Source organism: Bombus pascuorum, chromosome 7 (assembly GCF_905332965.1).
Source record: "Bombus pascuorum chromosome 7, iyBomPasc1.1, whole genome shotgun sequence".
Classification (NCBI taxonomy): domain Eukaryota; kingdom Metazoa; phylum Arthropoda; class Insecta; order Hymenoptera; family Apidae; genus Bombus; species Bombus pascuorum.
Genome location: NC_083494.1, coordinates 7,855,886 through 7,870,355, shown reverse-complemented (window position 1 = coordinate 7,870,355; position 14,470 = coordinate 7,855,886). Strand labels below are relative to the sequence as shown.

Here is a 14,470-nt window from a genome sequence, read left to right as displayed (position 1 = left end):
ACAAAAGTAAATTTACAAACCATATTATATGTTAATAACCTTGAACCTGCATTTATACACTAGATCACAATATAGTACAAGCTAAAATCTTAGAAAAAAAAAAAAAAAAAAAAAAAAAATGTAAAGAAAACTTAGTCAAAGAAAACATATAGTCATTTCTGTTCAATTTATTATTAATTTTGGTCGTACAGTTGGTAAAATTGTACTACTCTAATACTGTTGTACTTTTTCAGGGCGTTATATTTACATCAATTTATTTGAAAAACAGAAGAATTTAAACATTAAGTTACAATTGTTAATTATTACCCAAAATGTGGAGTACCCCAAATGCCTGCATTTGAGACTTAAAAAATTCATATGAATTTTCTTTCTTTCTTTCTCTCTCTCTCTCTCTCTCTCTCTCTTTTTTTTTTTTTTTTTTTTTAGAGAAAAAGAAAGATATAATATGTATGGCATACAGTAATTTTACTCTAATATCAAATCCAAAAACTAAAAAATTATTACAAATTTTATAATAAATTTATATCCAGAATGTTAAATAATGTTTATAAAGTTATTGAATTGTTGCTAAAAAGATTTTATTGTCGCAACACAGATTTTCTGATCTTTCATACAGAACAAAACATATTTCTACCAACTGTACAGTAACAAAATAAAGAACAAGAGGAGTATTGAAATCATATCTCCTTGGTTGACGTACACAATGCTATTTTGTTTCATTAGATTTAACAATTATTATCACTTCTCGCGCCTTGGCAACATACATCCTTAAACGCTAGTACGCTTATCGCTTTATAGACGTACGACTTGCTTTTATTGGGGTATTTTGTATCCCTCTTATACTTTCTGCATCTCATTCACTGAATTCGTACTTTTCGTTATCGAAATAATGCCCCGATTATGCAATGAATTCTTAACTTATTTTTGTGGCACCATTGTGATTCACCTTATGGTTCACAGTCCAGGTATCTTCTTGTAGATTTTTCAAATGATCTTCTAGTAATGATGCCAAATTACGTCTTTTAAATCGTAATGATTCTTTCACAATATCTCGCAAAAATGCAAGTCGTATATCTAGAGTCCCTTGAATTTGGTGTAAATGTGAAAATAGTGTTTCATAATCTGAAACAAGATTATAATTATTGGTATAAATTATTTTGTAGATTCCCTTCTTCGTAGACTATAGATATACATAAAAAGATAATAGAAATACATATCCATTTCAACTTACTTGTACCTCTTCTTCGCACTTCCTTATATACAAGTTCTCGAACGGACAAATTATGTCTTCTAATATCTTCCAATTCTTTTTTCGTCAAAACTTTGTCTTTTTCTACTTTGGACTCACGTTTTTCTTCGACATGATTAGATAATCGTTCATCAACCGAATTTTCAACTTTCGCACTATTTTCAACACAATCATTAAGAGGTAGATTGTTACACTCATTCTTAACATTTTCCATTTTTTCGCTTTTCACTTCGCTCTTAGGTGTATCAACATTATTAACTACTGGTGTTAAAGTTGGTGGAGCATCCATGTGATTGTTAATATGTTCCACTGGAATTGGTTCGAAAACTGGTATTGTTGGCATTTCTGCAAGGCCATTTACTAATTTCTCCGGCGAATTAATACACGGCGTATTTGATACACTAGGTGTAGAATTTGTTATATTTGATGAAAATTGAACCAAATCGGTAGTTTGTGCTACTTGGTGTTTCGTATCGTCAACCCATGGTACTGGCGAACTCGGTGGAGTATTCGTAGGCGTATACGACGGTCTCCGTACGACTACATCTTTAGGAATTGGACCCGGTTTTCGTTTATTTGAAGGTGGTTTCGAAGCAAGCGACCCTCCTCCATCCGATGCAGGCAAGTTACGTTTAAGACCGCCCTTGGAAGTTGAAGATGTTGCACCAACCATATCAATATCCGCTTCGTCGACCATCATTCTTTTATCTATTTTGAATGGATTACCTGAAATTTAATCATAAGAAATTAGATACTTTTTCAACATAAATGTAAACTTGATATTTTTAAATTAAAATAATTAGATTCGTTATCAAGTATTTTGAACTATTACCAAACATATGTTGTCTAACTGGAGCACTTTCTATTTCTCTCAATGGTGGAGTCATACGTTTCAAATATTCTTGATAATTTCCCATTTGTGCTAAGGGCATTGAGTGAACGTAATCATCATCAAGTAACTTTGTATGCAGCAATCCAGGTTGCAGGAAGTTGGCTCGCATTCTAACAACTTGATCTAACAAAGATTTTCGTGGGACATCAAATGCATTTCTATAACTATGCGCACCACGTTGTTGATTTCTAACTAATCCAACTACAAAACCACCGAATTCATTTAATTGATCCCTCAATCCGGTAAATTTATCTTGTAATAATGGATGTGACACCTGTTAGATTAAAAAATAACATTAATTCTGTAAGAACACAAATATTTTTATATAGTAGATAATAACAAATATTTACCAAATCTTTTTTTAAAGGAGTTCTAGGAATAACCCTCACACCTTCTGTTACTGTTGTACTACCATTCACTAAATTTTTTGTCATATTGGCAGTAGCAAGTTGTTTGGAAAGAACTTCATTACATAATCTGTCAAATTCAATTTTAGCTTGATTTTTTAATCGTTTTAAATAATTTAAGACACTATAAGATAACGAATTATCCATATTATCAGGTATTAATGTTTGAGCTAACGGCGTAGGTGCACCCATTCTAGTTAAAGCTCTCCTGAGGGACTGTATTACAAAATTGCACTGTTATTCAAATTTACTAATAAAGTAATTAAATATTTTGATAATCAATTAAAAACTTACTGCTGCATAATAAGTGGGCATTGTTCTCATGTAATTTTGAAATTGTGTTCGCCACTCATTCGTTGGTTTCAATCTATGCACTTTAAACAGTTCTTCTAACAAAGGCAAAAGTACTGGATAGTTGTAAGGCATGACAAACAAATTTACGCACGTTAAATTAGTGCTTGCTTTTAAATATCCAAATGGATGACCCACTTCACTTGATTTGTAAGAATTCGCCACAAAAACTTGCCAACAAATTGTGGGTTGTTTTCTGGCTAATATGTACTGTGTCAACGGACTTGGTTCTAATTCATACTTATCGAATGGAAGATTTTCTATCACCATAGGCTCTTGACTGGTGCAAGTAAATTTTACATTCGGATGTGCCGATCTAGCCGGCAAAGAACTAGCACTCAAATCAGGCCAGAAACTTTCAGGTATCGGCCAGAATCCAACCGCGAAACCTTTCTGAGCAGATCTTGGGACATAAATCAGTCTTCTACAAGAATGCCATGCTGTGTTTCCTGGTACCGTTGGATTAGGAAGATACGTCCGTGCTCCATTCGTTGTATTATTTTCATCCTCATTTTCATCATCATCTGCATGTTGTGTTTCGTTATTTAAAGGTGGGGGATCTGGTCCAATTTTTTCGAAATTTATTACCACACCAGACTGAACCTTTTGTACCAAAGAGTCTATACATTGCATCATCATTCTAAAAGATGTTATACAATATGAACGACCTACAATGAGTAATAGATTTTTTATATCAGTATTTTTATGAGCAGCAATAGAATAAATTATCTTATGAAAATATTTTTTTTTTCCTTACCTCCAGTAACTTCACACATAGCATCTATAGGAGATGAATCACTTGCCACTAAACCTGTATCCCTCTCGACAGCTGGAGTTCCAGATAAACGAAGTACCAAAGAAAATAATCTTTGATCCCATCTAAATGGTTCCTTGGTTAGTTCAGATCCAGGTATAGGAGAATGCATTGGTAGTGTAAACTGTAACATTTTTTGTTTTTCAATTATCTTTTCCATAAAAAAGAAAAAAGATGGTATTTCTACTTTTTAAATACAATTAAGAAATTTACATCTTGATTAACTCCACTATTAGTCGTATATTTTCCTCCATCTGTAATCACGACAATTACTGATGGTTCCAAATAAAAGGGACATCTTCCCTGTCCATATGTATCTATGCCAGTTTGCATACGATTTATGTTCAAAACATCTAAAGCATGTTTCAAAGCAGCACCTAGTGTTGTTAACCCAACACATTGTAAATTTTTCAGCTCGTTCATAAAAGTTGCTAAATTTTCCTTCCATCCAGCCTAGAAGAAAAGAATATTTGTTTAGTTATATATCGAAACCAAGAGAAAACATTTTCTTCCTTAACGTAATATAATAATATAAAAAATCATATATGTTCTTATTGAAATGTCTTCCATATTGGAAGAATCTTGATCTTTAGTTTTCAATTTATTTCTAAAGCAACAATAACGATAAAGCTAATGATTCAAGAAAGATGCAAAATTGTAACTTATTACAAGGTTTGAAGTTCTGTCACTAAAGTTCAGCAACAATGGAGGAGAAGAATATTATTCTGAAACAATGAGAACCTCCATGTAACATTAAATATGCAGACAACAAAGAATAGCCATAAAAAATTCACAACGTTCATTTTCAATCGCATTGGTGATTTTTTAAATTTATCATTGTATCAACAATATTTATGTTAACTTCTATCCAATGCATGATAATTCTTTATTGTCTCAGGATCCACTGTCATACGGAAAACTTATTTTACTTCTCTACCATTACCAAACTGGTGACAGTACCTTAATCCTTATAACAATTTTCAACCTTGGGCCATTCTTAATTGATCATCATGTTCAATTCTGAAAAAAAAGACCTCTACTTCAACTTATAAATAAATTTCATAAACACAAAATTGAGTAGGATGGAATGAAATTAAAATTTTGTTATAAAATTAAAAGAAAATTTTTGTTGGGGAGGGATTAACAAAGCATAGATTCTAAAATTTAAAAAGAAAAACACACGTGAGTTTGTCTTATCAACGAAATCGTGTATATCAATTTCGTAAATTTGGCGCGCACGTAACCATAAAGAAAGAAACCCTCGTGGGCAGGCCCCCACTCAAATATTACTACCCACAATGCTGCTCTTCCGTAACGGAGGACAGAAGATACGGCAAGTGCACGCTGCACTTTGCTGCCTTCTTGCTGACTATCAATTATTCAGCTATCGAAGGGGACCAATAACATGGCAATTCTGCATGAATGCATCGATTGGTCATATAAGACAACGAATCATGAATGCATTTAAAAAGAAAAACAGAAAAGATATTTGAGAGAAAAGATATAATTGAAAGTTTTATGCATGAGACACTATACATGGTAGCTAGCTAGCGTATGTGTGCGTGTAAGAAAGAGATGCAATGATCTTAGGAACAAGAAAAAGAAAAAAGTGTGAAAGATACGAATGTAAAAGCAAGTGTAATACGAAGAAAAACATACCTTGATATTCTGGGGCGGATCTTCGAAGGTCAGGAGCATGTAACGATCTCCACGACTCTCTGGTGATCTTTGTCTTACCTACAGAAAAAAAAGAAAAAAGGATTAAACGATTAAAAATTACGAGTTGCAGGAAAGTAAAAGACAGGGAGTCCGTTATTACACGTTGCTGTTTTTGACAATGGCACACGAACTAATGATTGGGCACAGCAATCACAATTGAATCTCCCGGCCGGGAAAGCTGTCTGACTAGCGTACCTTCACGAAAGTCTCCACGGCGCTCTTGGCTACATCCAAAAGCGTGGGTCGCCCGCCCAAATATGCCCTCTGATTCATGGAGGCCGACGTGTCGATCAAAAAGACTATTATGGTCATCTTCGCGAGGCGAACCCGCTCGTTCTCGAGGTCGTAACTGCGGCCCGAGACCTCCCGTAGTCAGAACTAGCTAGCTAACAGCCCTACGACGGTGTGGCGCATAGCTGCTTCGACCATTGAACGCTCCCGAATACGCTCTACGAAAAACTTTTATCGTAACGGCGCCCGCTTCGTTCTTACTCTTTTTCGATCTCTCTCTTTCTTTTCTTTTTACTTCTCTTTCCCTCTTTTCCTATGTGTGTGTGTGTGTGTGTGTGTGTGTGTGTGTGTGTGTGTGTGTGTGTGTGTGCGTGCGCGCGCGCGTGTGTGTGTGCACGTGTAGATGTGTATGTATAGTATATATATATTAATATATGTATATATATGTACGTCTTTTCCCCTCTTTCTCTACACCGAACCGAATATCTACTGCTACGTCGCGCGCCTCTGATGCTCGAATGTGCCTGGTGAACAGCGGCACACAGGACAGCAGCTGAAACTCAGCCACGAGATCGCGAGTTGTGAGTCGGACAAGACCGTCTGCCAGTCTGTCCGCTGGTTCTTTCGTCTGTCCCTCTCTTCGTTTCCTATTCTCTCCGCCCATTATCTTTCTCTTTCTCGCTCTCACATCCTTTGTCTTTTCACGTATAGTTTCTATCGTTCTCAGTCCTTCATCTTCTTTCTTACTACCGATGTATATACGACTGTCTTTCTCTTTACCTATCGTTCTTTCTTACTCTTTCAATTTAACGAGAACAAAATTTAACCTTCTCTCTCTCATTCGTCTCTGTTGACAGTAGCTTTATCTTGCTCATGGTTATACTGCGTCGTAAACCACGTGACCTCATAGAGTTTATTTCTATTGGCTGTTCTCCCTCCAAGTAAACTTTCATCTCTATCACTGTTGTATGAAACGCATCGTGTTTCGACATTGTATAAGTGCGTATCGAAACGCTGTTTACTTCTATCGAATAGACTAGTTGTTGCATACTACTTTTACACATTTTATACGTTCTATGATCACACAGTGTGTCGTAGAATTGGGTTTGTTTCAACTTGTCCAAATGAATAGATACATGTATGCAAGAAGAAAAATAATGTTACAATTAATAGGTAACCTATTTATTTTATCTTGTTAGAAAGATTTTGCGCTGCTTTGAGTGCATATTTCTTTCTTATCTTTCTTATCTTTTTATTATAATCATGTAATAGTATATAATGGAATGTGTGTTGTGTAATGTATGTAACTCAACATATTTTGATTTATTCTGTTTTAATGATATCAAGCAGTCAACGAAGAAACAAACAATGCGTAAGGAATTTACTGTATATGTTACAACGAATTAAAATGCTTTGAATCATATATATTATTGAATAATTTTTTACCCATCCATTTTTACGTTTTCTTTCATTTTAATGCTGCGCTGTGTTTTCCAATTATCTTTCATTTTTCTATTTTTACCTATTTGATAAGTCTATTAAAAATTTTATGAACATAATAAAACTCAGCTGATTCAAGGGAATAACCAATCAGAAAATAAGTGACAGTACGGACTCTAATATGGCGGGTTTTTAACTCTAAGTAGCGTTTTAGCGGTTAAATGATTTAGATAAATTGTTCTATATTTCACATATTCTAAGCTGTAAGATATATGTGTTGCGTAATATGATTTAATATTCTGTAGTCATAAGTTGTTAAGTTCAAAAGTTGTAAGAATCGTATAAAGTATTATGTGTATAGATATTTCAGTATTATTTAAGTATTATTTTTGTACACAAAAATATGGATGAGTTGAATCCATCTAAGCGCAAAAAAGTTGTCAATCTTCTAAAAAAATTTGAAGAGAATAGAAAAAATGTAAGATAATTCTTTTTTAAGAAAATTAGTAAAATATACTTTTTTGAATATTTTGTTATTTTTTAGGTATCTGAATCTATTATGACATTTAATTTTAATAAACAACGTATTCAACATTTAAGCAAATTAAATGATGTTAAAGAAAACTGTAAGGGTATCTTGTATTGGATGTTTCGTGATATTAGGATACAAGGTATATAATTAATACATAGTTCTACATAGTTCTTTCATTATTATTAGTTTATTAATAATATTTAACATTTTTAGACAATTGGGCTCTGCTCTTTGCCCAGAAAATTGCTATGAAAAGTAATGTACCCCTCCATATATGTTTTTGCATAATGCCAAGTTTCCTAAATGCTTCTATGAGATATTACAAATTTCTTTTAAAAGGATTAATGGAGATTGAAGGAGAATGCAAACAATTGAATCTAAACTTTCATCTTTTACATGGTGAACCAAATGAGAGTATTGTTAAATTTGTAAAAACATATAACATGGGTGCTGTGATCGTAGATTTTTATCCATTAAAGTTACCTATGTCATGGATCGATAATGTACAAAAGAATCTTCCAGAAGATGTCCCTATTTGTCAAGTAAACACAATTTTAGTTGATGTAATTTACAGATAATCTTTTGATATATTAATATACATCTTTTAAAGATAGATGCTCATAATATTGTGCCTTGCTGGTATGCATCATCAAAACAGGAGTTTGCTGCTAAAACCATCAGAAATAAAATAAATACAAAACTAAAAGAATTTTTAACAGAATTTCCTCCTGTTATTAAACACCCATATTTAACAAAAGAAAACTTTGAAAACAACAATTGGGATATAACTTTGCAAGGTGTAGAAGCAAGTAAGCCAACAGCTGAAATTACATGGGCTAAACCAGGATATAGAAATGGTATTAAGGAACTTGAAAATTTTATACAAAATCACTTACAAAGATATGGAGATGAACATAATAATCCATTATCAAATGCCATCAGTAATTTATCACCTTGGTTTCATTTTGGTATGATCTCAGTACAACGTTGTATTTTGGAAATACAAGAATATAAAGGATTGTATAAAAAATCAGTTGAATCCTTCATGGAGGAAGCTGTTATTAGAAGAGAACTTAGTGATAATTTTTGTTTCTATAATGAAAAGTACGATCTTGTTGACGGTGCCTATCCTTGGGCTATAAAAACACTAAATAAACATCGGTAATTTATTTTATTTATTACAAGTTGTGTACATTATATTATTGTTAACATTTTATTACATTTAGAAAGGATACAAGAAAATATGTATATTCTTTAAGTCAGTTGGAAAACTCTAAAACACATGATGATTTATGGAATGCATGTCAAAATCAAATGATAATAACAGGAAAAATGCATGGATTCTTAAGAATGTATTGGGCAAAGAAATTATTAGAATGGACTGAAACACCTGAGAGTGCTTTAGAATGGGCCAATTATTTAAATAATAAGTACAGTATCGATGGTTGTGATCCGAATGGTTATGTAGGTCAGTTCTCTATCTGTACTTCTGTGATGTATTTTATTATTACACAATATGTATATTCTATTTGTGCTTCTAGGTTGCATGTGGTCTATCTGTGGTGTCCATGATCATGGTTGGCCAGAAAGAGATATATTTGGGAAAATAAGATATATGAATTATAATGGATGTAAACGAAAATTTAATGTTGCCGAATTTGTTATGAAATGGGAAAAGAAGAAAGCTAATGAACTTATATAAAAGCATAACCACTAATTATAATTATATAGTTATAAATTATTTATTAAAATCTATCCGTCCACATTTACTCTATCTTATAAAAATATATATTATATATAATTAAAGTATTTTATACCAATATATAATTAATAATGGTTAATATTTATCAACACTTTGCATCATTGCATAATAATGAAAGTGAAGTAGGGACTGCATCTAATGAAGTTAAAGAAAGTGCAGCAGCCTTTAGAGCTAAGGAAAGACAGCTGGTTTCATCTAAATTTTTATGAATTCCATAAATTATTCCAGCAGAAAGACAGTCACCACAACCACTCACATTGTATGTTTCTTTTGGATCATCAGAAATAAAAGATAAGGGGGGATATAAGCGAGAAGTGACCATAGTATGAGCAACCAATTTTCCTTCTTTATCATAAAAGGGATCATTTCCAAGGGCTTTACGAACGACCTATAAAAAATAATTATTAAATTCTATATTTATATTTTCTCAGATTTGTTTTAATTATTAAATATTTACCAATACTCCTTGTGATCCTAATGTACTTATAACCACTGGGATAAATTCAGCTACTTGCTCTGCAATTGTTTTTACTTCTTCTAAGTCTATAGATAATTTGTTTTCAGGTACTGATATGCCAAGATATTTCCCAATAGCTGATAGTTCATTTCTATTTGGTGATATAAAATGCAAAACATTTTGCCATTGTGATTTTGCTTTAAATACTTTAGTTGCCTTGTTCACATCTGTGGGTTCATACCAAACTAAAAAATAAATGTCATGTTTGATTTTAATACATCATAGTCCAATTTACAAATATAATTATTTTTTAAGTTTTATATTAAACATATTTTTTTTATCTTAATACACTGGATGTAATTTTTATATACTAATTGTTTGGTTTTAAGATGCTATTTAAAAAATGGCGCTAAGACTAAATACACTCCTCGCAATATGGAGCGCTGCTAGAGCGCTAAAAATTCTTCATGTGAATGGACATCTATTAATCATTTGTTTCATCGTCTCATAGACGCATACCGCATACACAACGCAAAACATAACGCATAGTGTATGTGTCACATTATCACATTCCGACTTAAAACCCAAAAGTTGCTTAAAAGCAAATCTGAAAACTACGTAAAACAAGTCAAACTTAAAAACTATTTACAAAATAAAGCAATAGAATGAGTAAAACTCTAAACGGCAAAGCTGCTGTTATATGCACAGCATTTGCATTTCTTTCAATCATCATTGCATTCACCACACCCAACTGGCTTGAAACCGATGGAAAATTGGAAAATCCAAAATTTGTCAAAATCGGTAATTTGATTTACATATTTGACATATTAGTAAGAAAAATACTATTTAAATACTATATTGCCTTGTAACATGTTATTATAGGTTTATGGCAGGTATGCTTCCAAGGATTTGGAGATCCGCATCATTTGTATGATACTAAATTTTATGGTTGTTGGTGGGTGTTTGAAGAAGAATATTACATAATACACGATATACTCCTGCCAGATTTCTTTGTTGCAACACAATTCTTTTTCACATTATGTCTGACTTTATTATTAATAGGAGGATTCTTAACTGTATTATATACATGTTGCTCACAACATCATGATAAATATCAGTTGCTTCTATGGACAACTGGTGGAAATTTGGTACTAGGTGGAATATGTGGTATTATTGCTGTTATAATATTTGGTGCACGAGGCGATGGCAGAGACTGGATGCCCAATTGGGAGCATAATAACATTAGCTGGTCTTATGCATTAGCTGTTATTGGTAGCTTTACTTTAGTTGTAGCAGGTACATTGTTCCTGATTGAAGGCCGTAGGCACAGAAAGAAACAAGAAAGAATATTACGGGAAGAACAAAAAACACATACAACTATTTAAAGTTATAAATACAATAATTTTTTATATGCTTTTGAGGAAAGATGGAGGTAATAATATAAAAAAATATTTTATATGTCTTTGTAATAAAATGTTACATAAATATGCTGTATTTATTGTTTTGTAAAATAATTTGTATGTTAACTTTGTTAACGAATCCGTCCATAGAAGAGATTTTAGATATAAATGGCCTTAATTATGTAAGTGAAATGAAATGTTAGAGAATTATATGAAGAATGAAGTTGAATAAAGTAATTTGTTCGAAATCATATCTCCTTTTCTTCGCATTTATGTTAATTTTACTGTCATATTTGCCTTTTTGACAAATAAATATATGTGTAAGTTGCGGATTAAAGCAAAATAATTAGGTTGCAAAGGGTAAATATGGTCAAGCTCTGACCCATTTTATTATCGGGGGAAATAATTCAACGTGAGTTACGACTAAGATTGCGTGCACGAAGATCGACGTCAGGTGTAAGTCGTTGACCTAGTTTAGCTCCTATTTTAATCAGCAACTTCTACAATTTCACGTACTATATCGATCACACCTGGAAAAGGTGTTACTATTGGTTCCGTATCATCCTTCGATATTTAACAATATTTACGGAAACGTAAAATTATTAATAAAATGACATGTATAATGGATAGTAAATTTCAATTTCATCATGAATATTTTTTTGCGATATTGTTTTAATTTTAATGACATTAAGTAATGTGAATTGTATCTCGGTGAATCATACATAAACTGAATAGTAGAATAAGTCATATCGATTCCAAGAATCTTAATTGAAGTTCATGGATATGAATTAAACAAATTCTTTTTTATAAAATACAAAACAACAATTCGTTAGAAATCTTTTTTATCATTTTTTGGAGCTATCTCTTTAAACTTAATAGTTTACATTGATTTCGTAAATTTTTATTATTAAAGATTTCAATAGCCGAGAAAATTGACCTAAATAAGAAGAAATACATTTTAGTATTTCCGTTTCATTTACAATTTAAGATTTCACGATATAAAAATATGTAATTCAGTTGAAACGTCAATGACGTAATGTCGTTACTACAATAGAAATTTATAAAAAATTCTCATACTAGCAGTGTCTCCCATTTTTAGTCTTTGTTTATCATTCTATAGCATTTAAAGCACCTTTCATTAAGTATTTGAATAATATAAAGATTTTTTAACTTTAACATTATTAGATATCACGCAAAATTTTTAATGTACTTTTTTGCAATTTTTAGCAGTTTTTAACAGTTTAACAGTATTTATCATTTAAATATACGAATGTTAACAAATGTTTATTATATCGCCTATGTTTCGTAACTGACAACAGAAAAAAGATATTTCATTAAAATTTCTTTTTTAAATATAGTTGACATATTTAAATAATATTATAATTAGGCATTGAGAACCCTTTCCTTGTCATAACTGCTAGTTTGTACTCGTGGGATACTCACGATTTTACAAGGTTAGGTTAGATGGTATGGTAAGCTACATGGTCATCACACAACATAACGTGTTGGGGTGTGGTTAATGCCGTGGGATCTTTACTAGATCAGTAGATTTGAATTGTTTGTCGTACGCGTTGTTTTACATCGTGATCATTCACGAAACAATTTTTTCACGATGAAGAAAAGAAGCTTTTCCGGCAATGTGGGTGTCGGTGTCTTTATCGTTGCTTTCGTGTGTGTTTGCGTTGCATTTGGTACACCAGCATGGTTAGTGAGTGATTATCGTATCACTGGCGCAAAACTCGACAAATTAGGCTTGTGGACGCATTGCTTTAGATCACTTCCAAATCCTCAAGAAATGGACGCACCTAGACGCTTTTTCGTTGGTTGTAGATGGGTTTATGATCCCTTCACTGCAGGTTATTCTGATATTCGAGGCTTTCTACTACCTCGTAAGTTTCTTCTTTAGCTTAATCATTCTCATTAATACTTATAAATTTATCAAAGTAACATGTTGTCATTATATCACTAATCTTAATCTCTTTGTTACAGCATTTATGATAGCAACACAGTTTTTCTTTACTCTATGCTTCCTGTTGAGTATGGTGTCATTTGTATTGGTATTATTGTTCACTCTATGTTGTGATCCAGAACAGAAACGTTATGTACAACTTATCATGACAATTGGAGGTTTACTATTTGTTGGTGGAATAAGTGGTGGACTAGCAGTAATTATATTTGCTTGCCTTGGAAATACTGATGGTTGGATGCCTGGACATGCAAACAATTTCTTTGGTTGGTCCTTTGTAATGGCAGCTGTGGGTAGTGTATTGACAATTATAGCAGGAGCTCTTCTTCTTGTTGAAGCAAATGTTCAACGTAAAAAACGAGAGTATTTAAAAGAATCTCAAACAAGATTCCAGCTTGAATCTCGTACATGAGCTAGAGTATTATTATTACATAAGACTTGCACAACAATTTAGTGCTAAAATTTTGTAATATTATTCCGTCCATATATTAGCTGGTTTTTAATAATAGTATATTGTAACACATATTTTCTATTATTCTAGTACAAAGTATGTTATAAAACAAGATTTGTATTTTTGTAAGTTTTATATATACAAGATATGTATAAATTGTATTAAGTAGTGTTGATAAGGGAACCTTTGTATTTTTATTGTTGTTTTATTTGTTTAATAACTTTTTGGAAATTAAATTATACTGAAAGTGAAAGTTAATGGAAATATATCTAAAGTTAATTATTTTAGCAAAGGAAGAGTAATTTCAATTGTGTCCAATAGAAAAATTTCTTTTGAATTATAAGAAGTTGTTATGGAAAGTTGTATAAGTTTTACAATGTAAACATCTACTGCCAGTGGTCAATTTATATGTATAAGATTTGTAAAGACTAGTGTAATTTACACGTATAAAAATATTAACATAATTATATGAATTAATTTAATTATTCGTCCTTGACTGTAAATTATAAAAAAATTATTTTTAAATAGACACAATGCGGTTTTGTAATATATCTTTACTTCAATAAAAATAAGATTAAATGTTGAAAATGGTTATTTATATATTATTTTGTTTTTGTTTGAGAACCACTGATCTAACTATAGAAAGTAGAAATCTTGCAGGATGTCAACTGAAGCTAAGTTACATTATTGGTAGTGAAACGAATGTGGTGTAACAAGTTTACGATAAATAGAATATTTTAAGAATTAAAGAAAAAAGTAAAATAATAATAATGTCTGTTGATAAACGAGAATATTATCG

At 31.8% G+C, this 14,470-nt stretch overlaps 5 protein-coding genes across 5 annotated transcripts in view; 3 read left to right on the top strand and 2 right to left on the bottom strand.

Moving 5' to 3' along the window:
* Nucleotides 1-561: 561 nt before the first annotated feature.
* Nucleotides 562-5,952, bottom strand: LOC132908499 (integrator complex subunit 6). The gene is made up of 9 exons (XM_060962526.1): nt 5,628-5,952; nt 5,373-5,450; nt 3,927-4,166; nt 3,657-3,837; nt 2,843-3,567; nt 2,492-2,764; nt 2,082-2,415; nt 1,232-1,975; nt 562-1,122 (listed from the first exon to the last, which is right to left on the bottom strand). Exons 1-9 carry the CDS (start codon nt 5,742-5,744, stop codon nt 914-916), a joined length of 2,901 nt encoding a protein of 966 aa, XP_060818509.1. The 5' UTR covers nt 5,745-5,952; the 3' UTR covers nt 562-913.
* Nucleotides 5,953-7,329: 1,377 nt separating this feature from the next.
* Nucleotides 7,330-9,464, top strand: LOC132908514 (deoxyribodipyrimidine photo-lyase-like). The gene is made up of 6 exons (XM_060962560.1): nt 7,330-7,581; nt 7,648-7,774; nt 7,849-8,177; nt 8,246-8,796; nt 8,862-9,103; nt 9,177-9,464. Exons 1-6 carry the CDS (start codon nt 7,507-7,509, stop codon nt 9,335-9,337), a joined length of 1,485 nt encoding a protein of 494 aa, XP_060818543.1. The 5' UTR covers nt 7,330-7,506; the 3' UTR covers nt 9,338-9,464.
* The window catches only part of LOC132908506 (uncharacterized), a 35,605-nt gene continuing 29,922 nt past the window's right edge, over nt 8,788-14,470 (bottom strand). The window contains exons 8-9 of the mRNA XM_060962546.1: nt 9,855-10,099; nt 8,788-9,785 (exon numbers count right to left, since the gene is read on the bottom strand). Of these exons, the coding sequence (XP_060818529.1) occupies nt 9,483-9,785; nt 9,855-10,099 (548 nt within the window). The 3' untranslated portion in view covers nt 8,788-9,482. The remainder of the gene's footprint in view (nt 9,786-9,854; nt 10,100-14,470) is intronic.
* On the top strand, nt 10,355-11,505 carry LOC132908536 (uncharacterized). Its single transcript, XM_060962603.1, has 2 exons — nt 10,355-10,655; nt 10,737-11,505. Exons 1-2 carry the CDS (start codon nt 10,520-10,522, stop codon nt 11,237-11,239), a joined length of 639 nt encoding a protein of 212 aa, XP_060818586.1. The 5' UTR covers nt 10,355-10,519; the 3' UTR covers nt 11,240-11,505.
* On the top strand, nt 12,719-14,260 carry LOC132908534 (uncharacterized). The gene is made up of 2 exons (XM_060962600.1): nt 12,719-13,143; nt 13,244-14,260. Exons 1-2 carry the CDS (start codon nt 12,867-12,869, stop codon nt 13,630-13,632), a joined length of 666 nt encoding a protein of 221 aa, XP_060818583.1. The 5' UTR covers nt 12,719-12,866; the 3' UTR covers nt 13,633-14,260.

Bases quoted from the DNA above. Each gene is read 5' to 3' on its own strand.
- LOC132908499 (XM_060962526.1), bottom strand. From the start codon at position 5,744: ATGACCATAATAGTCTTTTTGATCGACACGTCGGCCTCCATGAATCAG. The intron at 5,451-5,627 runs GTACGCTAGTCA...TTTTTTCTGTAG, and splicing joins CCGTGGAGACTTTCGTGAAG to GTAAGACAAAGATCACCAGA. The intron at 2,416-2,491 runs GTAAATATTTGT...TTAATCTAACAG, and splicing joins CTCCTTTAAAAAAAGATTTG to GTGTCACATCCATTATTACA.
- LOC132908514 (XM_060962560.1), top strand. From the start codon at position 7,507: ATGGATGAGTTGAATCCATCTAAGCGCAAAAAAGTTGTCAATCTTCTA. The intron at 7,582-7,647 runs GTAAGATAATTC...GTTATTTTTTAG, and splicing joins TTGAAGAGAATAGAAAAAAT to GTATCTGAATCTATTATGAC. The intron at 8,797-8,861 runs GTAATTTATTTT...TATTACATTTAG, and splicing joins AAAACACTAAATAAACATCG to AAAGGATACAAGAAAATATG.
- LOC132908536 (XM_060962603.1), top strand. From the start codon at position 10,520: ATGAGTAAAACTCTAAACGGCAAAGCTGCTGTTATATGCACAGCATTT. The intron at 10,656-10,736 runs GTAATTTGATTT...ATGTTATTATAG, and splicing joins TCCAAAATTTGTCAAAATCG to GTTTATGGCAGGTATGCTTC.
- LOC132908534 (XM_060962600.1), top strand. From the start codon at position 12,867: ATGAAGAAAAGAAGCTTTTCCGGCAATGTGGGTGTCGGTGTCTTTATC. The intron at 13,144-13,243 runs GTAAGTTTCTTC...TCTTTGTTACAG, and splicing joins TCGAGGCTTTCTACTACCTC to CATTTATGATAGCAACACAG.